Source organism: Callithrix jacchus, chromosome 8 (assembly GCF_049354715.1).
Source record: "Callithrix jacchus isolate 240 chromosome 8, calJac240_pri, whole genome shotgun sequence".
Lineage (NCBI taxonomy): Eukaryota > Metazoa > Chordata > Mammalia > Primates > Cebidae > Callithrix > Callithrix jacchus.
This window is the reverse complement of record NC_133509.1, coordinates 12,223,626-12,248,710: the sequence shown is the minus strand read 5'-3', so window position 1 is coordinate 12,248,710 and position 25,085 is coordinate 12,223,626. Positions and strand designations below refer to the sequence as shown.

Here is a 25,085-nt window from a genome sequence, read left to right as displayed (position 1 = left end):
GGCGCTCTGGGATCTCAGTGGGTACCAGCAGAGATCCAGATGGCAGTGGGGAGGAGAGAAGAAGAACCGTTCTCACCAGCTGACAACCTATGCCCCACAGTTCTTTTGTCTCTCATCCCTTCTGAGGTTCCCCGGGTGTTCCCTCAGAAGCCAGAGAAGCTGAGTAGTTGCCCAACTCAAACCAGACACACCCAGCTGAGAAGCCAAGGTCCTGTGTGCCTAAGAGCGTTTGGAGTATGTGCTAAGACCAGCAAAGGCTTTTCTCTGTGTGGGCGGGCCAGGGCCAGGGGAATGTGGGACATCAGCAAGCAAGGCTTAGGCAAGAGCACACCGTCCCCAGGGCCATGAAATGCTGCCCAGATGTAGAATTCCCCGTGGCCCCTTCCCAGGGCTGTTTCTAGTGCCAAGCCCACCTCCTGACCCCTCTCTCTCTGCTCTGGACTGCGAGGCCCCAGGCCACTGCCCACCTGGCACATCACCAGGTCCCATGGCATCTCCCCCTTAGGATCTGGACATAAAATCCTGGCCTCTGTGAGCTGCAGGGGACGTGGGGAGGGGAGAGGGAGGCTCATGCTCAGATCTGGTTTCCCTGCTGCTTCCCCTGGCTGGCTGCCATAGGCTGAGCCACCAGCTGTGCTATATAAGGCCGGCGCTGGACTGCGGGAGAGGTGAAGGCTTAGACCCCCAGCTGAGGAGTCCTGCTCAGGACACGGTGAGTTCCACTTCTATTCTCCTCACCCCATCCCTGCACCCCACTGCTGGGCTCAACTGCTCTTGCCCTCCCCTGACTACCCCATTCCCTTCTCCCCACCTCCCCCCACTTCTTGCTGCCTGACCCTTCATCTTCCACAGAGAAGACTCCCTTTCTGCTTTGGGAATCTGCTTTCCCCCATTGGCCCAAAGTCCTTTCCCTCCCTCACCTGAGGTCAGGAACCCCCAAAAGGTCCCCACTTAGGGTTTCTTTACCTCTGGGTGCCCTGCTTTTCCCTGCGGCCAGCCAGTCTGCTTGATCCAAGTGTTCTGAGGAGCGTGGGATGGCGAGCCTAACCATCAGGGCATATGCTGAGGAGACGGCGGGGATGCTGAGAACCTCCGTGGGCTGCCAGATGGGAAATGGTTTTTCCACAAGGTGTCTCAGGCCACCTCGGCCTCCAGACATCCCTGGAGCAGGCTCAGGCTCAGGCTGCATGCGGTGCAGGCCTGCAGACTGCTCAGCTCCCTGCTGGAAGCCCAGAGTGAGACACACAATGTGGAGGCTTTTGGTACGTCCTGGTGACTCCGCTTCCTCATCTGAGAAACAGGTAGTGGTGGGGCTAGTGCTTTTAGAGCTAGATGGTCTGCAGCATGGGACTGGTTTGTCCTTCCCCTGGAATATCCAAGTATTTTCAGGTGTTTGTTTATTTATTTATTTTAGAGATGAGGACTCTTCCCTTTCTTAACCACACCCTGGACTTAGGAGGGTGAAGGAAACCACTTTTGAATCTCCAGAAACGAGTCAGATTCTGGGCTGGCCGGAGCTCTGGGGAGAGATAAAAATGTTCTGCTCAGCTGCAGCCTGGATCACGCATGTCCCTTGTTCCTTGCCCTTGTCCCAGACCTGCTTTCCTCTCCCGACCCTTGCAGTTCCTGACCCACGCTCAGCAGTTACTGGGGAGCCCTGGCCTCTCGCAGTGCATCCCTCTGCTTTCCCTCAGCTGGCTCCTGGCCGTGTAACTCCCAGTCAGGGCCCAAACAAAAAGGCCAGAAATGTGTTCCAGCTGCAGCCCGTGCACATCTGGGAATGTGTTCATGGAGGTGGTATGTCTGAGGCATGCGCCTTCCAGCCTGCCTGCCTTAGGAGAGGCCACTGTAGTCACAGCCAGGTCTTCCTGGCCTTTTTTTTTTTTTTTTTTTGAGATGGAGTTTCGCTGCTGTTACCCAGGCTGGAGTGCAATGGCACAATCTCGGCTCACCGCAACCTCCGCCTCCTGGGTTCAAGCAATTCTCCTGCCTCAGCCCCCTGAGTAGCTGGGATTACAGGCATGTGCCACCATGCCCAGCTAATTTTTATATTTTTAGTAGAGACGGGGTTTCACCATGTTGGCCAGGATGGTCTCGATCTCTTGACTTCATGATCCACCCGCCTCGGCCTCCCAAAGTGCTGGGATTACAGGTGTGATCCACCCTCCTCGGCCTCCCGAAGTGCTGGGATTACAGGCGTGAGCCGCCACGCCTGGCCCTCCTGGCCTTAATATGTAGCCCCCTGTGCAAGAGTGTGAATTCCATCAAAGGATGGCAAAGCAAATGCCCCTCAAGCCTGGGTCTTAGAAGTGATTAACAAGTCACCAGAGGCTGCTGGGAGTGAGCCCTGGACTGTCCTCATTGGCAAGGAACCTCCTTGCCTCTGCTCTTCCTTATACCCCATCTCCATGTGAGGCCCTGGAGCCTACACAGAGGGATAGAGCCTGGTCTGCCCCATTTGAACTCAGATTCTGAGCCTCTGACACTCCCAAGCTGCCTGGTGTCACAGTTCAGGCTGATGTCACTCTCCTAGGACATCATTCTGTCCACTTTTCCCTCCTTGACAGATCAAGAAGTATTTCTGCTTGAGCCATAAGAGGTGATTCAGAAATACAGAACCTGACAAGCTTTGTTTCTTTACAGGTCACTGGATCTGAGAAACTTCCCAGGGGACCACATTCCAGAGTCAGCGACTCTGTGAAGCACCCTCACCCACCTCTTGCCACGTTCCCACGGGGCTTGGGGGAAAGATGGTGGGGACCAAGGCCTGGGTGTTCTCCTTCCTGGTCCTGGAAGTCACATCTGTGTTGGGTATAGGCTAAGTATCTGCTGGCTCCCAAATCTTCCACTTGCTTCAGTGAAGCCATGTCTGGTCTGGGACTGAACTCTGCATCTGCCTTAAGAAACAGCAAGGCCTTCAGACCTGAGGCCACTTTGTGGATTTATTCATAATTTATACCCTGTTTGTTCACCCCCCACCCACACACTTGAGATAGTTCCCAATATTAAAACTCACAAAACAGAACCTTTATATGAGGAGAGGGATGAGCAGTTATTCAAAGGGAGGAAAAAAAAGAGTTATTTTTAGCCCTTGAGTAATTAATTTAGCTCTGAGCTTCCTGGCAGCCAAAGTAATAGGGAATCACAGGAAATCAATGAGTTCTCAGAAGCAGTTTTGGGTTTGGAGTTTGGTCTGTTTTTAGGTTTTTTTTTTTTTTTAGATGGAATCTTGCTCTATTGCCAAGCTAGAATGCAGTGACGTGATCTCAGCTCACTGCAGCCTCCACCTCCTGGGTTCAAGTGATTCTCCTACCTCAGCCTCCTGAGTAGCTGGGACTACAGGTGCACGCCACCACTCCCAGCTAATTTTTGTATTTTTAGTAGAGACGAGGTTTCACCAAGTCAGCCGGGATGATCTCCATCTCTTGACCTCATGATCCACCCGCCTTGATCTCCCAAAGTTCTGAGATTACAGGCGTGAGCCACCACGCCCGGCCTGTTTTTAGTTTTATGAAAATTATTTGGGCCCAAAGCTCAATTCCATTTAGACCCTATAGCCAAATTTCGCAGACACGCCGGAACCACTTCTGGTCTCCTTGCCCTCTGCCTGCCTCCTCTGGAGATACTGAGCTCTGGAAGGAACTGTAGAAAGAGTTTGTTTGGTGGAATGGAGACTTCCCAAGCCATCTAAGCATCAGAGCTCCCATCCTCCCTGTACACTGTCTCCTACACCTTCCCCTTCCTCTCCTGATTTTACCACATACTCAGGGAAAGAAAGAAAGAAAGAGAAAAAGAGAGAGTGAGAGAGAGAGAGAGAGAGAGAGAGAGAGAGAGAGAAAGGAAGGGAAGGAAGGTCAAAAAACCCTCTTTTAAGGCTGTATGCCTTGCAGGATTTGTGGCCACAAATGCAGGAACAAAGGCTGTCTCAGCCCGGAGCCAACCCCCGTGTGTACCCGCCGCCTGCCTTGCTCTTTCCACCCTGACAGCTGCTGCCTGTGAAGATGATTAACATTCAACCGTCTGCGGGGAAATCAGATTAGGTTGATTAAAAGAGCTCCCATCACCTCAATTAAGCAGCATAGAGAATTCTGATTTGGCTCCTGGAGGGAGCGTGAATTGCCTATCAAAGCTTTTGCAGCCCTCTACTCTGCATTCTCCTTCCCATTCTGGAGACCCCAACCCAGCCTCAGGTGGGGTACGGCGGGAACTATCTGTGGCCTCAGGACCCTGTACCCGTCCTCAGGCAGTCCCTGCCAGCCTTGTGTAGAAAATTGAGGACCACTGCTCCAGTGAGGCCATGTGAGTCTTTTATGGGAGAGTGGACTCCCAAGGGAAAGTAAATGGACATCTACTGTGCCAGGCGTTGAGCTAAAGGGAGTTGCTAGCACTTACTCAGCATGACTCAGCATGCATTATGTGCTAGGCGATCTAAGTGGATTTTATGAATGAGCTTCTTTAATCCCCACAATCCTCTAAGGCAGGAACTATTATTATCCTTATTTTATGATTCGAGAACATGGGGTCAGATGGGTTAAGTAACTTGCCCACAGTCATAGAGTTAGAAAGTGGCAGAGGCTCAGGAGCCCACGCTGTCAATCTGCATGTACTTCAGAGAGGTTTACGTTCTATCTCGTGGAATCCTCATGCCAGTTGAGTCACCCTGCTAGGTGAGAATTAATATCTCCATTTTACAGATGAGGAAAACAAAGCTCCATTCTGCCAAGAAGGTTAGGTGCAGACACCAGAGCAGGAGTCCCAGGCCACTGGCTGCTCAGTAGCATCTGATGATCAGTTTCTAGAACCAGAGTGAACAGGGAGCTACCATTCATTTGAGTATGTACCACATGCCTGGTCTCTTACCTTCATTGTCACCTGAATAAGGCACCAGGACCCTAGGAAGCAGCAATTGTTAATGCATTCCTATTTTATGGAGAAACAGGCTCAGAGGAATGAAGCTTTTCTGAGATTGCACAGCAATAAGTAGCAGAGTGGGGTTTGAACCCGTGCCTGGGGCTCATGCTCTGTCCACCGCCTCACACTGTTTCCCTGCATCTTGAGGAGGGCTGTCACTTCCAGTCCTGGCCTCTCACTTAGCTTCTCTTTCTGGCCCTCAGGGAGACAGACGATGCTCACCCAGTCAGTAAGAAGAGTCCAGCCTGGGAAGAGGAACCCCCTCATCTCTGCCAAGCCTGCCAACACCCTGGAGAGTGAGTTGTGGCTAGAGCAGGGAGGGGCTGGAGGGGGGAGTCTTTACTGGGTTTGCTAAGTGTATCTCTGAAGCCAGGGCATGATGTTAGGCTTCCTCGGAAACCCACTTTTTAAGGCATTCGGCCTCCATCTCTGTCCGGGCAGAGGAACTTAGTGTATAAGACAGCTCCGAATCAGAATCTGCCTGAATGTTTCAGGAATGCTGTGGAGCTTGGTGGGGCCAGGGCACAGGCTGGTGGGAAGGGGATGTGGAGATGAGTATGGAGAGATGGCTGCAGCCAGCTCCTCAACACCCTGAATGCCTGGCTAGAGGATCTTAAAGCTGGGGGCGATGTGGCCCAAGGCACATGGAGAAAGCTCACCCTGATTGCAGGGTCAGGGGTGGGTGTGAATGACATAGAGGAGACTTGATGTAGAGAGATCAGGCAGAACGTTACTGACATGGTTCAACCAGGCTGATGAGAGCTTGAATGGAGGCCTCAGCAGTGGCAGACGTAGAGGGGATTGGAGAGAACCTGGAGAGACAAATGTGACAGGGCCTGAGACCAGCTGGGGGTGGGTGAGAGGGAAAGGAGAACTGGAGCTCACCAGGATCACTGCTCCTCCCCAATCTGGCCATGACTCTCAGGCCCTGGTGAGTGGACAACGTGGTTCAACATCGACTATCCAGGAGGCCAGGGCGACTATGAGCGGCTGGATGCCATTCGCTTCTACTATGGGGACCGTGTATGTGCCCGTCCCCTGCAGCTAGAGGCTCGGACCACTGACTGGACACCTGCGGGCAGCACTGGCCAGGTGGTCCATGGTAGTCCTCGTGAGGGCTTCTGGTGCCTCAACAGGGAGCAGCGGCCCGGCCGGAACTGCTCTAATTACACTGTACGCTTCCTCTGCCCACCAGGTAAGCCTGAACGCCTCCCACCCCCACCCGCTACTTCCCACTAGTCTCTACTCAGGGAGGGGGAGAACCTGCCTCTGGCCACCAGAACTCTCAACATCACACACGTGCACATGCTTGGACTCTCTGTTGGAAATAGATGCTCAGTGCCGCAAACAAAAGTTAGCACTGAGACAAAGGATCTTTCGGCAACACGATTTTTACTTCCTGGACTGCAGGAAGTGTGGCACGAGAGGACAAGGAACAAAGGAACACACACAAAATTTATCCCTTACACATTTGGGGTCGTCCTTACTGCTGTGTCTGATCTCCATTGGCTGGAGCCAGACCTCACAATCTAAACTAAAACCTGATTGACTAACAACTTAAAACTTTTCTAAACAGGTAAAAGCAATGGAGAGCTGGGACATGCCTTGTGAGCACGACCAGCTCAGATATCTTGGTTAAAGTACAAGGACATGGAATGTAGTACTATGTGCCTGTAAGCATGGCGTGTCTAACAGCTATATAGGATAGGGCTTAACAAAGTTATTAGCTCACTTATGACTTAACAAGAAAGGAAACTTTAAAAAGGAACTTTTCTACTTCCCACACTCTAATAATAACCAAGTAGTGTCATTAGTACCAGAACCTTTCCAATACTGTCCTGTGTTTATAGGTACTCTCTATTCAACCTTTTTTCATTGTGTTTGGGTGACACCATGGTGAAGACCACAGGCTCTGAAGTGGGGATGCTTGGGTTTGAATCCTGAGCCTGACCCGCGATGTGTCCCCATGACAAATTTTCTGAAGTTCTCTTAGCCTCAGGTTTCTCCTATGTAACACATGGATAATAGTAAGTCTTCATAGGGCTTTTTATTTATTTATTTATTTTGAGACGGAGTTTTGCTGTTGTTATCCAGGCTGGAGTGCAATGGCACGATCTTGGCTCACCGCAACCTCTGCCTTCTGGGTTCAAGCAATTCTCCTGCCTCAGCCTCCCGAGTAGCTTAGACTACAGGCGCGTACCACCATGCCCAGCTAATTTTTGTATATTTAGTAGAGATGGGGTTTCACCATGTTGACCAGGATGGTCTCGATCTCTTGACCTTGTGATCCACCGGCCTTGGCCTCCCAAAGTGCTGGGATTATAGGTGTGAGCCACTGCGCCGGCCAACAGGGCTTTTTAATGAGGATTAAGTGATATGAATGCAGAGGCTTAACTCAGGTAAATGCTCACTGAGTGTTAGTTTCTATTCTTGTTCCTATGTACCAGATACTGTGCTAGTTATTCACATTATTCAACCTTTACAACTGATCTTTGGGGGATCTCCATCTTGACAAGTTACACAACGTCCAGAGAAGCTAGGTAACTTCTCAGGATTCCACAGCTGAAAAAGCAGAGCCGGGGTTTGAACCATGTCTGTGTTAGCAGTCCATGCATTTATATCCCCTCCCACCATGGGTAATACAGATGATAGCGGGAACAGATCTGCTCCCTTCTTGGATGGGGATCCTCCCCCTTGGGGTTCCACAAGATCCCCCAGGCCCAGGCACCAGTGGAGGTCATCTGGGGTGGGAGCTCAGGCTGATCTGGGCAAGGTGTGAAGACTCCATTCTTGTACACAGGCCTTAGGTCAGAAGTGAGGAAGGTGGGCAGAAAGGGGCTTCTTGTCCAAGTCATTGCAGGTTCCAGGCCCTGGCTTCCCAGGGGGGCCTGACTTCCCAGGGAGTCCTTCCATAAGACCACGCGCCTGTTTCCACGCTAGTGAAGAAGAAAGACAGTGCTGTCCCTGCACATCCTAGGACAGCATATCAAAGTCCCAGTGCGTGGCCAACAAGCCCCTCTCAGGGCCACCACTGGCCCATAGGGTGCCTCTGCGCAAATTAGAGACATCACTTCCTCAAAACTTTTGATTTCTATCTGTTGGAAAAATTATTGCAGTAAGTATAAATATCAGTGACATCTATGACATAAATGGAGACCTTGTCTTTAGCAAAGAAACAGCTTCAGGGTCAGATTTCCAGACAGAGTCCCCTCAAGAGGGAAGTCAGACTGTCTGCTGATCCCACTTTGCAGGGTCCCTGCGCCGAGACACAGAGCGCATCTGGAGCCCATGGTCTGCCTGGAGCAAGTGCTCAGCTGCCTGTGGTCGCACTGGGGTCCAGACTCGCACACGTACCTGCTTGGCAGAGCCGATGTCACTGTGCAGTGAGGCCACTGAAGAGGGTCAGCACTGCATGGGCCAGGACTGTAAAGGTACCACCCTCCCTTCTGGTACTAGGCAGGGTATGGTGGGTGAGGTTGAAGAATGAAAAGTTAGATGGTCAGTCTGAGACTGATGGATTCCTTCATTTACTTACTCACCAAGTATTAACTCAGGATCTATTATGTGCCATAATGAGGGATATACAGGATAATATAGGGACACAGGTCAGGGTCAATTACCATAGCCTGGGGGAATCCGGGAAAGCTTCCTAGAGGAGGCGTTCTGGGCTAAGTTTCTTTTTTTTGAGATGGAGTTTCGCTCTTGTTACCCAGGCTTGAGTGCAATGGCGCGATCTCGGCTCACCGCAACCTCCGCCTCCTGGGTTCAGGCAATTCTCCTGCCTCAGCCTCCTGAGTGGCTGGGATTACAGGCATGCGCCACCGTGCCCAGCTAATTTTTTGTATTTTTAGTAGAGACGGGGTTTCACCATGTTGACCAGGATGGTCTCGATCTCTTGACCTCGTGATCCACCTGCCTCGGCCTCCCAAAGTGCTGGAATTACAGGCGTGAGCCGCTGTGCCTGGCCAAGTTTTTTTTTTCTTAAGACAGAGTCTCACTCTGTTGCCCAGGCTGGAGTGCAGTGGCACAATCTCAGCTTACTGCAGATTCCGCCTCCCGGGTTCAAATGGTTCTCCTGCCTCAGCCTCCCTAGTAGCTGGGATTACTTGTGCATGTCACCACACCCAGCTAATTTTTGTATTTTTAGTAGAGGCGGTGTTTCACCATGTTGGCCAGGCTGGTCTCGAACTCCTAACCTCAGGTGATCCACCCGCCTTGGCCTTCCAAAGTGCTAGGTGTGAGCCACCCTGCCAGGCCCTGGGATAAGTTTTAAAGGATGAGTAGGAGTTAGTCATGCAGGCTGATAAGGAAAGGTGGTAAAGGCCAAGGACGAGGGGAAGCGACATGTGAGTGTACAGGTTGTGATGTTGACTGAAGGAATGCCAGAATCCATAGAATCCCTGCTGATGTGGCCCCTTGTCCCACAGACTGTGACCTGACCTGCCCAATGGGCCAGGTGAATGCTGACTGTGACGCCTGCATGTGTGAGGACTTCATGCTTCATGGGGTGGTCTCCCTTCCCGGAGGTGCCCCAGCCTCAGGAGCCACTGTCTACCTGCTGACCAAGACACCTAAGCTGCTGACCCAGACAGACAGTAATGGGAGATTCCGAATCCCTGGCTTGTGCCCTGATGGCAAAAGCATCCTGAAGATCACAAAGGTCAAGTTTGCCCCGATTGTACTCACAATGCCCAAGACTAGCCTGAAGGCAGCCACCGTCAATGCAGAGTTCGTGAGGGCAGGTAACTAAATTCTCTGGGGTAGGGCTGGTGAGAAGGTCCAGATTTTTAAATAAAGGGATCACAGTGCTAAAAGCTGTCTTCCCAGCTCACTCAGAGTAAAACCCTGAATCCTTCCCATGGCCCACATGTCCCTAGACACCAAATCAGTCTACTCCAACTGCAGGCACACTCCTGCCTCGGGGCCTTTGCACTTGCTGCATGTATTCTGTTTAGAATGCTCTTGCTGTAGATACTGGCATGGCTTGCTCCCTCAAACGTCTCAGGTCTTCCCTGGCCACCTTGTCTAATAGTCAATACAGTACACTGTGAGGTTTGGAGGTCACCGAGAGAAAGGCTTGGGAAGTTCAGAAATGGTGCGGGAAGGCCGGGAAATTCTGCCAGAAGCAGCAGAACGTGAATATTGCACTATTCGAAGCAGCCAGTTCTGTCCTAATGGTGGTGCTTAGGAATCCTGGCTGACACGAGGTCCCCTTGTTTCTCCACTGACCCACCCAGATGCTGCTTGACAGGCCATGGAGCAGGTCCCAGGATGGGGGGTGTGGAGGGGTAGACTCCACTCTGAACCAATTCCCTTAGGACCAGTGGATATGGGCTGGAGGTGAGGGTGAAGCCATACAATTTTCACACCACCAAAGACCTTGAGGTCATGCGCGCGCGTGCGCACACACACACACATACTCTCTCTCTCTCTCTCTCTCTCTCTCTCTCTCTCTCTCAAAATGCTGTTTCTCCTCTTCTTTCCCAGAGACCCCATACATGGTGATGAACCCTGAGACAAAAGCACGGAGAGCTGGGCAGAGCGTGTCCCTGTGCTGTAAGGCCACCGGGAAGCCTGGTCCAGACAAGTATTTTTGGTGCGTATTCTGCCAGCTACCCTGCCCAGTTCTCCTCTTGGAAACCAGAGCTTTCTTGCATTGGGTCTGGACTTATTAATAAGAACAATAACCAATAGAATAAAGTTACAAGGAAGGCACTGGTACAGAGCCCGGATGTTGGAACTTACAAGTAGGAGCCAGTGGGGTTGGGAGCCAGACAACTGGCAAGCTCTCTCATTGTACCCTCAAAGTTGGGAACCCTGTGGCGGGGCACAGTGGCTCACACCTGTAATTCCAGCACATTGGGAGACTGTGACAAGTGGATTGCTTGAGCCCAGGAGCTCGAGACCAGCCTGGGCAACATAGCAAAGCCTTGTCTCTATAAAAAGCTTTAAAAATCAGGCTGGGCGTGGTGGCTCATACCTATAATCCCAGCACTTTGGGAGGCCGAGGCGGATGGATCACGAGGTCAAGAGATCGAGACCATCCTGGTCAACAAGGTGAAACTCCGTCTCTACTAAAAATACAAAAATTAGCTGGGCATGGTGGTGAGCGCCTGTAGTCCTGGCTACTCGGGAGGCTGAGGCAGGAGAATTGCTTGAACCCAGGAGGCAGAGGTTGCGGTGAGCCGAGATCGTGCCATTGCACTCCAGTCTGGGTAACAACAGTAAAACTCCGTCTCAAAAAAAAAAAAAAATCAGCCAGGTGTGGAGGCTTCTAGTCCCAGCCACTTGGGAGAATGAAGTAGGAGAATCACTTGAGTTCAGGGGGCAGAGCTTGCAGTGAGCTGTGATCACACCACTGCACTCTGGCCTGGGTGACAGTGTGAGATCTTGTCTCAAAAAAAAAAGCTGGGGTCCCCTAGAGCGTCTCTGGTCTTGGGATTCAGACTTGTGTATCATCAGGACACAGAACAAAGTTCCCAAGTCCTGCTTTTCCCAATAAAAGAAAACAAGGGCAGAATCCCTTATGGCCGTGAGTCCTTTATCCTTCAAAAACATTGTATAGCTAGTCTCTTGTTTGACACACACAACAATCCTGTGAAGTCAGCTAGAGGTCATTGCTGCCATTTTATTATTATTATTATTTTTCTGAGATGGAGTTTTGCCCTTGTTGTCCAGGCTGGAGTGCAATGGCGTGATCTCGGCTCACTGCAGCCTCCACCTCCTGGGTTCAAGTGATTCTCCTGCCTCAGCCTCTAGAGTACCTGAGATTACAGGCACGTGCCCCCACGCCCAGCTAATTAATTTTTTTTTTTTTTTTTTTTTTAGTAGAGATGGGGTTTCACCATATTGGCCAGGCTGGCCTTGAGCTCCTGACCTCAGGTGATCCACTCACCTTGGCCTCCCAAAGTTCTGGGATGACAAGTGTGAGCCACCACGCCCAGCCATTGCTGCCATTTTTAGACCAGAAAGCTGAAGCACAGACAGGTGAGATGGGGAGGGGGGTTGTCCCAGCCAGGTACATGGTAAGGCTGGGACATAGAACCAAGTTCCTTGTCTCCCAGGCCAATTAGTGCTCTTGGATGAGCCAAGTCAAAGGGGAACCCACTTACCATCTGTCTCCTTGGCTGCCTGCTCCTGGAACTTTTCCAGGGATACCTGCCCTCCCACTGCCATTCAGGTTCCTCCTCTCCATCCCTTGCAGGTATCATAATAACACATTGCTGGATCCTTCCCTCTACAAGCATGAGAGCAAGCTGGTGCTGAGGAACCTGAAGCAGGACCAGGCTGGAGAGTACTTTTGCAAGGCCCAGAGTGATGCTGGGGCCATGAAGTCCAAGATTGCCCAGCTGATTGTCATAGGTAAACCTGTCTGGGTCCCTGGGGGCCCTGGGTCTGCAACAGGGATGGCTGAGCACCCCAGTGCACATAACTACACAGTAAAAGCTCAGGCTGGCTGGGCACGTGGCTCATCCCTGTAATCCCAGCACTTTGGGAGGCCAAGGCAGATGGATCGCCTGAGGTCATTTGAGGCTTGCCTGGGCAACATGGTGAAACCCCATCTCTACTAAATATACAAAAATTAGCCAGGCGTGGTGGTGTGCACCAGTAATCCGAGCTACTTAGGAGGCTGAGGCATGAGAATTGCTTGAACCTGGGAGGCAGAGGTTGCAGTGAGCTGAGATCATGCCACGGCACTCCAGCCTGGGTGACAGAGCAAGACTCCATTTCAAAAACAAACAAACCAAAAAAAAAAAAGAAAGAAAGAAAGAAAGCAAAAGAAAAGAAAAATGCAGCTAAAACAGGAGATAAGGGGCCATAGACTCTAATAGATGGTAGATACCTCCCAGGTGGGAGTGACCACAGATGGCTACTTGAGGGAGCAGCTTTCCAGCTGGGGCTTAAATAATGGTTCTGTTTGGGCTGCCCATTTGTATGACCTGATTGGGTTTTAAAAAACATTGATGCCTCAGTCTTACCTCCAGAGAGTCTGACTTAATTGGGCTGAGATGTGGCCTGGGCATGCGTAGTTTAAAACCTCCCCATGTGATTCCAATTTGCAACCAAGGTTAGAACCCCTGGTCTTAAAGAACAAGCAGGGATTGTGTATGTGGAGGTGAGGTGTTCCAGATTGAGGGGCTAGCGTGGGTCAACATACAGAAGTGGGAACTGAGGGGGCTTTGCAAGAAAGGGTGATCTAAAGCTGGCTTCAAGAAGAGAACTGGAGTGGGAGAGATTCGAGGTCCAAGACCAATCAGGAGCCTGTCTTTGGAAAATGGGTAGGAAGGAAGATAGTTTAGTAATTGGCCTAAAGAAAGCAAAACAAAACAAAAGGCAAAGGAGGACAGAATGTATTGGAAGGATCCTGGACTACTTCAGACCCTTAAAAAGTTGAGCAAGAGACCTCAGGACAGACAAGACACAGGGTACTCTGGATGTTGGCAGAGATGTGGAGCCCTCAGCCGTGGTCCCAACCCATCACGCCAAGCCTCCCTGCTTGTGACAGTAGCTTTAATATCGCTTTATTATTATGAAGCTAAATTTATAGATAACTACATATAATATCCAAACGTATTTGTGCATGGTCCAAAATATAAAACAAAGGATACATTTAAACATTTTTAATATAAAATAGTGTGTATTCCCATATGTAAATGCTTTGGCACATTGACACGAGAAGACGAACCAATAAGTTAGCCACTTGCACTTAAATCCACCATAAACATGACTGCTACAAATGCTAAGAGGTGCAGAGGTATCATTCTGCCATTCACAGCGCTTAGGTAACGGTGGTATAAAAGTGTGATTTTCCTGAAGTGAGGAACAATTCTTGGAATTGTTCTGAGCTAAACAAAGTATAATCTTAGCTCAATTTATATGGTCGTTGCATTCTTGAAAAGTTCAGTATGTGGTTAAAGCCATGTAAAAGATACTAAGCTCTCATCTTTTCATTTTGTTTAGATGGGGTCTTGCTCTGTTGCCCAGGTTGGAGCACAGTGGCACACTCACAGCTCACTGCAGCATTGACCTCCCAGCCTCAAGCAATCCTCCCACCTCAGCCTCCCGAGTAGCTGGGACTATAGGCATGTGCCACCACACCCAGCTGATTTTTGTATTTTTTGTAGAGACAGGGTTTCATCATGTTGCCCAGGCTGGTCTCCAACTCCAGGGCTCAAGCAATCCACCCACCTTGGCCTCCCAAAGTGTTGGGATTACAAGTGTGAGCCACCGCATCCGGCCAAAGCTCTGATCATTTTCAACAGGTTTTCTACCTGAATGAATGTCTGGTGGGACTTGTGAAAGTCATTCAGAACACAGAAAGATTCTTTATGCAGAACTGTAACCAGACATTGCAGGACATAGAACATCAATGGCCGGCCGGGTGCGGTGGCTCACGCCTATAATCCCAGCACTTTGGGAGGCCGAGGCAGGTGGATTACGAGGTCAAGAGATCGAGACCATCCTGGTCAACATGATGAAACCCCGTCTCTATTAAATACACAAAAATTAGCTGGGCATGGTGGCGCGTGCCTGAAGTCCCAGCTACTCAGGAGGCTGAGGCAGGAGAATTGCTGGAACCCAGGAGGCGGAGGTTGCGGTGAGCCGAGATCACGTCATTGCACTCCAGCCTGGGTAACAAGAGTGAAACTCTGTCTCAAAAAGAAAAAAAAAAAAAAGAACATCAATGGCCCCTACCCACAATACGCCAGTAGCATACCCAATTTTGGTGATAACCCAAAACACCTTCATACATTTTTGAGACCCCTTCATTGAGACAAACCGCCACTATGGTGGTCTCATCAATCAACTGTGTTTCACCATATATAAAATGGTGTAATAGCCATTCCATCTCACTCAGAGAGTTCTGTGAGGATGAGGGTCATGGATATTCAAGTCCTTTGAAAATCATAGAACACTGTAGAGATGTGAGGTTGAGGTACTCTTTGTGTAGGATGTAAACTTACATCTTAATTTCCATACCATTTCCCTCTGCAGCACCTGACGAGACTCCTTGCAACCCAGTTCCTGAGAGCTACCTTATCCAGCTGCCCCATGATTGCTTTCAGAATGCCACCAACTCCTTCTACTATGATGTGGGACGCTGCCCTGTCAAGACCTGTGCAGGGCAGCAGGATAATGGGATCAGGTGCCGTGATGTTGTGCAGAACTGCTGTGGCATCTCCAAAACAGAGGAGAGGGAGATCCAGTGCAGCGGCTACACACTACCCACCAAGGTGGCCAAGGAGTGCAGCTGCCAGCGATGTACAGAAACTCGGAGCATCGTGCGGGGCCGTGTCAGTGCTGCTGACAATGGAGAGCCCATGCGCTTTGGCCACGTGTACCTGGGGAACAGCCGCGTAAGCATGACTGGCTACAAGGGCACTTTCACCCTCCACGTCCCCCAGGACACTGACAGGCTGGTGCTCACATTTGTGGACAGGCTGCAGAAGTTTGTCAATACCACCAAAGTGCTACCTTTCAACAAGAAGGGGAGTGCAGTGTTCCATGAAATCAAGATGCTTCGTAGGAAAGAGCCCATCACTTTGGAAGCCACGGAGACCAACATCATCCCCCTGGGAGAAGTGGTTGGTGAAGACCCCATGGCTGAACTGGAGATTCCCTCCAAGAGTTTCTACAGGCAGAATGGGGAGCCATACACAGGAAAAGTGAAGGCCAGTGTGACCTTCCTGGATCCCCGGAATATTTCCACAGCCACAGCTGCCCAGAGCGACCTGAACTTCATCAGTGATGAAGGAGACACTTTCCCCCTTCGGACGTATGGCATGTTCTCTGTGGACTTCAGAGATGAGATCACCTCAGAGTCACTCAATGCTGGCAAAGTGAAGGTCCACCTCGACTCGACCCAGGTCAAGATGCCAGAGCACATATCTACAGTGAAACTCTGGTCACTCAATCCAGACACAGGGCTGTGGGAGGAGGAAGATGACTTCAAATTTGAAAATCAAAGGAGGAACAAAAGGGAGGAGAGAACCTTCCTGGTGGGCAACATGGAGATCCGTGAGAGGAGGCTCTTTAACCTGGATGTTCCTGAAAGCAGGAGGTGCTTTGTTAAGGTGAGGGCCTACCGGAGTGAGAGGTTCTTGCCCAGTGAGCAGATCCAGGGGGTTGTGATCTCCGTGATCAACCTAGAGCCTAGAGCTGGCTTCTCATCCAACCCGAGGGCCTGGGGCCGCTTTGACAGTGTGATCACGGGCCCCAATGGGGCCTGCGTGCCTGCCTTCTGTGATGACCAGTCCCCTGATGCCTACTCTGCCTATGTCTTGGCAAGCCTGGCTGGGGAGGAACTACAAGCAGTGGAGTCTTTTCCTAAATTCAACCCAAATGCAATTGGTGTACCTCAGCCCTATCTCAACAAGCTCAAGTACCGTCGGACGGACCATGAGGATCCACGGGTTAAAAAGACAGCTTTCCAGATTAGCATGGCCAAGCCGAGGCCCAACTCAGCTGAGGAGAGCAACGGGCCTATCTATGCCTTTGAGAACCTCCGGGCATGTGAAGAGGCACCGCCCAGTGCAGCCCACTTCCGCTTCTACCAGATTGAGGGAGATCGGTATGACTATAACACAGTCCCCTTCAATGAAGATGACCCTATGAGCTGGACTGAAGACTATCTGGCATGGTGGCCAAAGCCGATGGAATTCAGGGCCTGCTATATCAAGGTGAAGATTGTAGGATCCCTGGAAGTGAATGTGCGATCCCGTAACATGGGGGGCACTCATCGGCGGACAGTGGGGAAGCTGTATGGAATCCGAGATGTGAGGAGCACTCGGGACAGGGACCAGCCCAATGTCTCAGCTGCCTGTCTGGAGTTCAAGTGCAGTGGGATGCTCTACGACCAGGACCGTGTGGACCGCACCCTGGTGAAGGTCATCCCCCAGGGCAGCTGCCAGCGAGCCAGCGTGAACCCCATGCTGCATGAGTACCTGGTCAACCACCTGCCACTTGCAGTCAACAATGACACCAGTGAGTACACCATGCTGGCACCCCTGGACCCGCTGGGCCACAACTACGGCATCTACACTGTCACTGACCAGGACCCTCGCACGGCTAAGGAGATTGCGCTTGGACGGTGCTTTGATGGCACATCTGATGGCTCCTCCAGAATCATGAAGAGCAATGTGGGAGTAGCCCTCACCTTCAACTGTGTAGAGAGGCAAGTAGGCCGCCAGAGTGCCTTCCAGTACCTCCAAAGCACCCCAGCCCGGCCCTCTGCTACAGGCACTGTCCAGGGAAGAATGCCCTCAAGGAGGCAGCAGCGGGCAAGCAGGGGTGGCCAGCGCGAGCGTGGAGCGACGGCCTCTCTGAGATTTCCTGGAGTTGCTCAACAGCCCCTGAGCAACTAAGTTTTGTGGTACTTCACCCTCTTCTCCCCTCATCTCATGTGACAGCCATTGTGAGACTGACACAAACTGTCACTTGGTTAATTTAAGCACATCTGTTTTGGTGCAATTTGCTTGTTTGTTTCTTCATGCCTTTAATTACTTTGTCCCATGATACTAATTGGCATGCGGCCCTCAAAATGGCAAAATAGAGCCCCCACTTTTTTTTCTGTGACGGAGTTTCACTCTTGTTACCCAGGCTGGAGTGCAATGGCGCGATCTCGGCTCACCGCAACCTCCGCCTCCTGGGTTCAGGCAATTCTCCTGCCTCAGCCTCATGAGTAGCTGGGATTACAGGCACGCGCCACCATGCCCAGCTAATTTTTATTTTTAGCAGAGACGGGGTTTCACCATGTTGACCAGGATGGTCTCGATCTCTTGACCTCGTGATCCACCCACCTTGGCCTCCCAAAGTGCTGGGATTATAGGCGTGAGCCACCGCGCCAGGCCTGTGAAACTGTTCTTTAAAAGAAACACACTGGCCACTGGTAAAATGCTACAGCTTCAACTGTTCTTCACTTAATGCCATTACTGCAAATATACTTCCCCTTCTTTTTACATGGTTTTGCCCACCTCTGCAATAGTGATCATTTGATGCTGAACATCAAATAACCAATATAAAGCGTATTTCTTGGCCTTGCTCCACAGGACGTAAGCAAGCCTTGATCATAGTTCATATACATGAATGGCGGTGAAATACATAAATAAAATGCAATACTTTTTACTTGAAATGTAAATAACTTATTTATTACTTTGCTAAATTTGGAATTCTAGTGCACATTCACAGTTAACCTATTAAATACAGGATAATCATAGTTTCCCTACCAAGACTGGAAAGAACAGCCACCGGTATCCACAATTATACCAGGTTGCTAATTGCACTTGTACGTTTCCCTTTGCATTTGCTTTTGTTCTTGCCAGTGTAGCCCAGGGCAGATGTCAATAAATGCACATTCTGTACTTTGATTCTGAGGCCACTGTCCTGTCTTTTAACTATTAAAGTGAGCCAGCTGCTCAGAGGGGTACAGGGGACTCTGGAAAGCAGTCACGGGTGGTGTAAGTCCTGGCCCCCTACGTTACAGGGCAGGACAACATAGGCACACACTCCAGCGCTCAAGTGTGTTCTCATGGATCATATTTTCCATTTGCAGAAATGAGCAGATTCCTGGAGTTGTGAGCATGTTCTGGGCTCCTGAGCAAGACTGAAAACATGTCCCAATTTTTTTTTTCTTTCTTTCCAATACTTTGGAGCTTATACAATGGCTTGGCTCAGGGTCTGACGAGCTGGCCAAGTGGTCCTTTGGCTCCCTCCACAGCCTGTTGCCTTCTCCAGCTGGGCTGGCTGGCCTCACTCAGCAATGATGGGCTTTTTCTTTCTTTAAACTCTTCTAAGGATGTTCAGCTTTTCCAGACACCAGATCTCTGTTCTATGTTACAGACCCTGTCCCTGGAGGAAAACAACTGGTCCAAACGGACAGAGTTTTGGTTTTGGAAAAGGTATTTGTTTTAAAATACTGACTCAGAAGCCCGTAGGTGGTACTGGAGCAATCTCGGCAACATTGCAGTCAAGGTAGTGGGTTGTGGGGTTGGGTAAGATGCACTCATTGCCCCTATCCCAGCCCTCAGAATCTGTCAGGCAAGAGGCCAAGGGGTTTGGGGGAGGAGAAGGCACTGTTTATAATCAGGACAAAAAGCTTTCCCTGATCCCCTGGCCAGCCTAGTGCAGCTCCATTAGCCATCTCTGGTCTGGGCTGGATTTGTACTCTTGGATCACCATCTGGCCAGCTCCTGGGAATTTGGTTTGTAATCAATCAGAAATTTCTCTAGCTGAGCACATCCCAATAACCACAGAGAAAGCAAGCATCTGTAGGACTGAGGACTTGTGATTGCAACTTGACCCACTTCCAGGCTCCACGTCTGTCCCACTGCTCCCAGGAAGCAGCTCTCACTGACTGCCTGGGGAGGCCTGACTGCCCCTGCTGAGGGGTCATTGTGCAGCTATCTGAAGCACCATTGGCCCAGCCACTTCAGGAGCCACAGTGCATGCTGCTTCAACCTGACCTCCAGTTCCCTTCAAACTCACACGGAGGAGGTTCTGGGGAAGCTGGGCGGACTGGTTCCCCACTCTAGGCACTTTCCTTGAGGGCCTGAATAAATGGACTGCAGTGCACAGCATCTGATGCCTGACTCTTTCCTTCGCTCCCCAACATTCACTGAGTGCCAAAGCCTGTGTGCAAGTAGACAAGCTTTCATGAAATAGTACAAAATATACGACACGTCATGGCATCAGACTTTGAAGAAGTGGTGGTCAGAGAAGACTTCTTAGAAAAGGTGACATCTAATTTGAGGTCTGAACAATAGCTGGGAGCTGGTTTGCTGATGGTGTCACGAACAAGAGGCACAAGCAGAAACAGCTGTGCAAAACCAGGGACTGCAGGTGGCATGGGGCTGGCAGGCAGATACCTGTCTTTTAGACAAGAAACTACTTTTTTTCTTTTGAGATGGAGTTTCGCTCTTTCACCCAGCTTGGAGTAAAGCAGTACGATCTCGGCTCACTGCAACCTCCAACCCCAGGGTTCAAGAGATTCTTCTGCCTCAGCCTCCAGAGTAGCTGGGATTATAGGTGTCCACAACCAGCTAGTTTTTGTATTTTAGTAGAGATGGGCTTTCACCATGTTGGCCAGGCTGGTCTCGAACCCCTGACCTCAGGCGATCCACCCACCTCGGCCTCCCAAAGTGCTAGGATTACAGATGTGAGCCACCACGCCAGGCCTAGGAAACACTCTTGAGTTGAACTCATGACACTTAATGCCTAAGAGTCTTGCCTCCAAAGTCAAATGTGCCTTTTGCTAGCTGTGTAACTTTCTCCTGGACCTCAATTTCCTCACCTATAAGTGAAGGATTTCTAAAGCGCTTTTCATGATCTTCAGTGAGGCTAATAGCACCATTCCCAGGATGCTTTCAGTTCACCAAACCTCTGCTGATTCATTGGTTGTTCCTCTGTGGAGACTGCACATGGGAGGGACAAAGTGCTCATTGCAGAAAAGCTCTGACGTTTCAGTCTTAGCCTGCTGATCACCCAGTTACTGAGTGTGAATTCTATGAAGGTGAATACCATATGGCAGAGAGGAGGGGAACAGGTGGGTTGTTAGATGGTAGATGGGGGGTCAGGTTGTTTCTGCTTTTAAACAGGAGAGTTTTCAAACAATGTTCTCTCAAGTTCAAAGAGTTCTAGCAGCTGGGCTGATAAGAGAAAAATGTCACCAAGATGTTGGGAAAAGAACAGCGTCTGGAAGTATTGAGAGGACTTATGCAAAATTAGAGGTAGTGCAGGGAGGGTGGGGTTTCAGGTAAAGGGTTGGCTAGAGCCAAAGAATAGAGGCAGGATTGTGCACTGGCAGGTCTTTTGATTACAGGTAACAGGGGTGCCAGGTAATCTCGGGAGGGACTGGAACCAAGAACTGCAGAGCCATCAGAATCCAGATAACCACTCTCTTTGGTTTTGATTCTCTTATCTTCTCTCACGCTCAGTGGCTTTTGCTTTCTCCATTTCTAATTCAATGTTGCTTTTCATGGTCTGTTTTTCAGACTGTCTCTCTGACTTTATTTCTCTCTTTCTCTCTTCTTCTTCTTTTTTTTTTAAGAAGGAGTTTTGCTCTTGCTGCCCAGACTGGAGAGCAATGGTGCCATCTCAGTTCACTGTAACCTCTGCCCCCCGGATTCAAGCGACTCTCCTGCCTCAGGCTCCCAAGTAGGTGAGATTACAGGTGCCTGCTACCACACCCAGCTAATTTTTATATTTTTAGTATAGATGGGGTTTCACCATGTTGGCCAGGCTGGTCTCGAACTTCTGACCTCAGATGATCCACCTGCCTCGGCCTCCCAAAGTGAGCCACTGCACGCAGCCAGTTTCTCTCTCTTCTTAGTCCCTCTCTCTGTTCATTCTATCTTGCAGTCTCTCCCTCTCACTGTGGTCTCTCCTCTCTGCAGGAACCTTTGGTTCTGCTTACAGATATGCTTTCTCTGTTCCTCTGGGCTCACAGAAGAAGGTGGCCATCCTATTTACATCTAAAGTCAATGAACAGCCTTATCTTGAAGATCAAATTTGATTGGCCCAGTTTGAATTGGGGCTCCACCTCTAGTCCAGTCAACCATGGCCATGACAGGAGTGGGAAATAGAGGGCAATCCTGCTATCCAATCAGATACCTTGGAGAGACAATCTGGTTGGCCCAGCTGGAGTTTGCCTCTAGTCTGATCAACTGTGGCCATGGTGGGGGTGGGGCATAAAGGACAGTCCTAAGGCTGGGCACGGTGGCCTATAATCCCAGCACTTTGGGAAGCGAAGGCTAGCAGATTACCTGAGGTCAAAAGTTCAAGACCAGACTGGCCAACATGGCTAAATATACAAAAATTAGCCAGGCTCGGTGGCATGTGCCTGTAATCCCAGCTACTTGGGAGGCTGAGGCAGGAGAATTGCCTGAACCCAGAGGGTGGAGGTTGCGCTGAGCCAAGATCGTGCCATTGCACTCCAGGCTGGGTATGAAGAGTGAACTCCATCTCAAAAAAAAAACCAAACAAACCAGAAATAACATAATTCAATCTTTTCTTAATGTATTATGAATACCATTACTGTCGAAGTATAATATTAATAAAATAGCAACAAGGGCTGATATGATATATAAAAAATTTTATCTAATCTCAAATGATGCCAGACTGTATACCCTTCTTGTTGAGTTCACACATCTGTTTTTCTGTTTCCTTTTTTGTCAGACTATTAGACAACTCTTTGGCTGCGCACCTCTTCCCCCTTTCTAATTTACTCACCTATGGAATAGGGTGAGTAAATTATAATATGACCAAATTCGTATTTAAAATGAGGAAAGAGACTTACAGAATGAAATTCTGAATGGCTAGGTATGAGTAAAGTACACGAACTTTGATATGCCAACTTTGTGATATCTACTTTGTTGGCTCAGAAGCCTTTTCTCTTCATAACCTTGTTATTGATTAATTTACGCATGAGTACTACTTTACATAGATAGCCAGCGAGTGCTTCTGTATATGTCACAACTGCTTGCAGGTAATACATGATTATAATTGTTAATCACTTGTATTATCCAATATCATGGTTAATGCCCATGAATTGCAAATTGGAAAAGACTCATAAGCCAAGAGTTCATATTCTCTCTTTTATCTCTTTTGAAGTGTTTGATTTGAAATTAAGCAAGTTCCTCACAATGCTAAAGTCTTGTGCATAGGGGAAGATCCTCAACAACCTGGCTAAGAAGCTTGACCAAAAAAGACATTTTTTATTTTTATTTATTTTGTATGCAACTCATATTGTTTCTTATCTTTTTTTAATTTAAAGGTATTTTTTTAAAGGTCTAAAGGGAAAGCCATAATTCACAACACTACACAGGAAAAGCTCTTTATTACTTAGTAAGCACCTACTTGCTATAGTAAGTGCTAAGGAGTAATTTATTCTTCACATTAATTCTAGGAGGTCAAAAACACCCCAATTTAAAGTTGAAAAAAATAGGCTTATGGAATTAACTTACTTACCAGAAGTCACATGGCTGGTGAGTGACTCAGATGGGATTCACAAACCAGTCCTTCTTCTCCTGACATCTGTGCCCTTAAGAAAATACAAACGAGGGCCAGGCACAGTGGCTCAGGCTGGTAATCCCAGCACTTTGGGAGGCCGAGGCAGGCAGATCACCTGAGGTCAGGAGTTTGAGACCAGCCTGACCAACATGGAGAAACCCCATCGCTCCTAAAAATACAAAATTAGCCGGGCATGATGGTACATGCCTGTAATCCAGCTACTCAGGAGGCTGCAGCAGAAGAATCACTTGAACCCAGGCGGCGGAGATTGCAGTGAGCTGAGATAGTGCCATCACACTCCAGCCTGGGCAACAAGAGTGAAAATCCCTCGAAAAAAAAGAAAGAAAGCGAGAAAGAGAAAGATAGAAAATAGGCTGGGCACGGTGGCTCATGCCTGTAATCCCAGCATTTTGGGAGGCTGAGGCGGGTGGATCATGAGGTCAAGAGATCGAGACCATCCTGGTCAACAAGGTGAATCCCCGTCTCTACTAAAAATACAAAAAATTAGCTGGGCATGGTGGCGCGTGCCTGTAATCCCAGCTACTCAGGAGGCTGAGGTAGGAGAATTGCCTGAACCCAGGAGGCAGAGGTTGCAGTGAGCCGAGATCACGCCATTGCACTCCAGCCTGGGTAAACAAGAGCGAAACTCCGTCTCAAAAAAAAAAGAAAATACAAACAAGATTTCCCTAGCACTGAGATTTGATACACTGAAAGTTCCACTGCATTAGTTTTAAGAGTGCTCCTGCAGGATTCAAAGAAGGAAAGCTGGTAACTTAGTGCCATCTGCTGACCATCTTCCTGAACATCAGGATGAGGGACAAGGGGGAGTCTAATTTAGGACAAGAGGAACCTCATGCTATCTAAGGTTACCTCCAGCCCCCAAGGACAGGCTCAGGAGGATGAAGAGCACCTCGCTGGAGTCCTCTTGGTCACCCCACAATACCAAGGTTGGGCAGTGACCTCCTGAGGAAGAAAGTGGCAGCAGTTGGAGGGAGTGTTAAAAAAGAGACCTTGAAAAGGTCGGGCGCAGTGGCTCACGCCTATAATCCCAGCACTTTGGGAGGCCAAGGCAGGTGGATCACGAGGTCAAGAGATAAGAGACCATCCTGGTCAACATGGTGAAACCCCGTCTTTACTAAAAATACAAAAATTAGCTGGGCATGGTGGCGCAGGCCTGTAGTCCCAGCTACTCGGGAGGCTGAGGCAGGAGAACTGCTTGAACCCAGGAGGCGGAGGTTGCGGTGAGCCGAGATCGCGCCATTGCACTCCAGCCTGGGTAACAAGAGCGAAACTCTGTCTCAAAAAAAAAAAGACAGACCTTGAGAAATAAAGGCCCAGACTTCACAGTGGAAACACATCATTCCTGCAAATAAACCTTAGCATCTCCTAATTCTACATTCTAGCAATAAAAATAGATTCCCGGGCTGGGAAGGGTGGCTCACGCCTATAATCCCAACACTTTGGGAGGCCAAAGCAGGCAGATCACAAATGTCAGGAGTTCAAGACCAGCCTGGCCAAAATGGTGAAACCCTGTCTATACTAAAAATACAAAGACTTATAACATCGAAGAGCCTACCACAGTTAGTGTCCCAATTCATGCTTATCGGGTGCTGATCCCAATAATCTAGGTAAATTCTGACCTGCAGAGGATAGTTTTAGGGGAATGCATTGTAACTACCAAATTTGTGCTGCCTGTGTGATAAAACCATCACCAGCCTCATACCAAAGCTACATGACCTTTGTTCACATTTTTGAGAAAAAGTTAAACTAAGTTGTGTACAGCTCCCTCTGTTTTGTACTTTCTGGGGCAAAGTCTATACACTGCTAATCAGGCAATCTCTGAGAATTCCTTCTGGGACGCTCAGTAAGTCAGATTCATCATTTGTCTATCAATTACATTTGTAGAACTTATGTCTATTAACACTCTATTAACACTCACCTCTTTGTCCATTGTAATTTGCTTATTTATGTATTGGATTTTATTTAATTTTTGGACCAGAGTCTCACTCTGTCACCCAGGCTGGAGTACAGTGGTGCAATCTTGGCTCACTGCAACCTCGGCCTCGCAGGTTCAAGCAAGTAGTTGGGATTATAGGCGCTCACCACCACACTTGGCTAATTTTTGCATTTTTAGTAGAGACAGGGTTTCACCATGTTGGCCAGGCTGG

The 25,085-nt window shown here is 49.4% G+C and overlaps 1 protein-coding gene across 1 annotated transcript; it reads left to right on the top strand.

Moving 5' to 3' along the window:
- The first annotated feature begins 667 nt into the window (after positions 1-667).
- On the top strand, positions 668-18,278 carry CILP (cartilage intermediate layer protein). Its single transcript, XM_035258877.3, has 9 exons — positions 668-712; positions 2,644-2,811; positions 5,115-5,207; positions 5,837-6,106; positions 8,163-8,342; positions 9,339-9,653; positions 10,399-10,507; positions 12,116-12,273; positions 14,908-18,278. The coding sequence occupies exons 2-9, from the start codon at positions 2,751-2,753 to the stop codon at positions 17,274-17,276; spliced, it is 3,555 nt and encodes a 1,184-aa protein (XP_035114768.1). The 5' UTR covers positions 668-712; positions 2,644-2,750; the 3' UTR covers positions 17,277-18,278.
- Positions 18,279-25,085: the final 6,807 nt, after the last annotated feature.

Bases quoted from the DNA above. Each gene is read 5' to 3' on its own strand.
- CILP (XM_035258877.3), top strand. From the start codon at position 2,751: ATGGTGGGGACCAAGGCCTGGGTGTTCTCCTTCCTGGTCCTGGAAGTC. The intron at 6,107-8,162 runs GTAAGCCTGAAC...CCCACTTTGCAG, and splicing joins ACGCTTCCTCTGCCCACCAG to GGTCCCTGCGCCGAGACACA. The intron at 8,343-9,338 runs GTACCACCCTCC...CTTGTCCCACAG, and splicing joins CATGGGCCAGGACTGTAAAG to ACTGTGACCTGACCTGCCCA.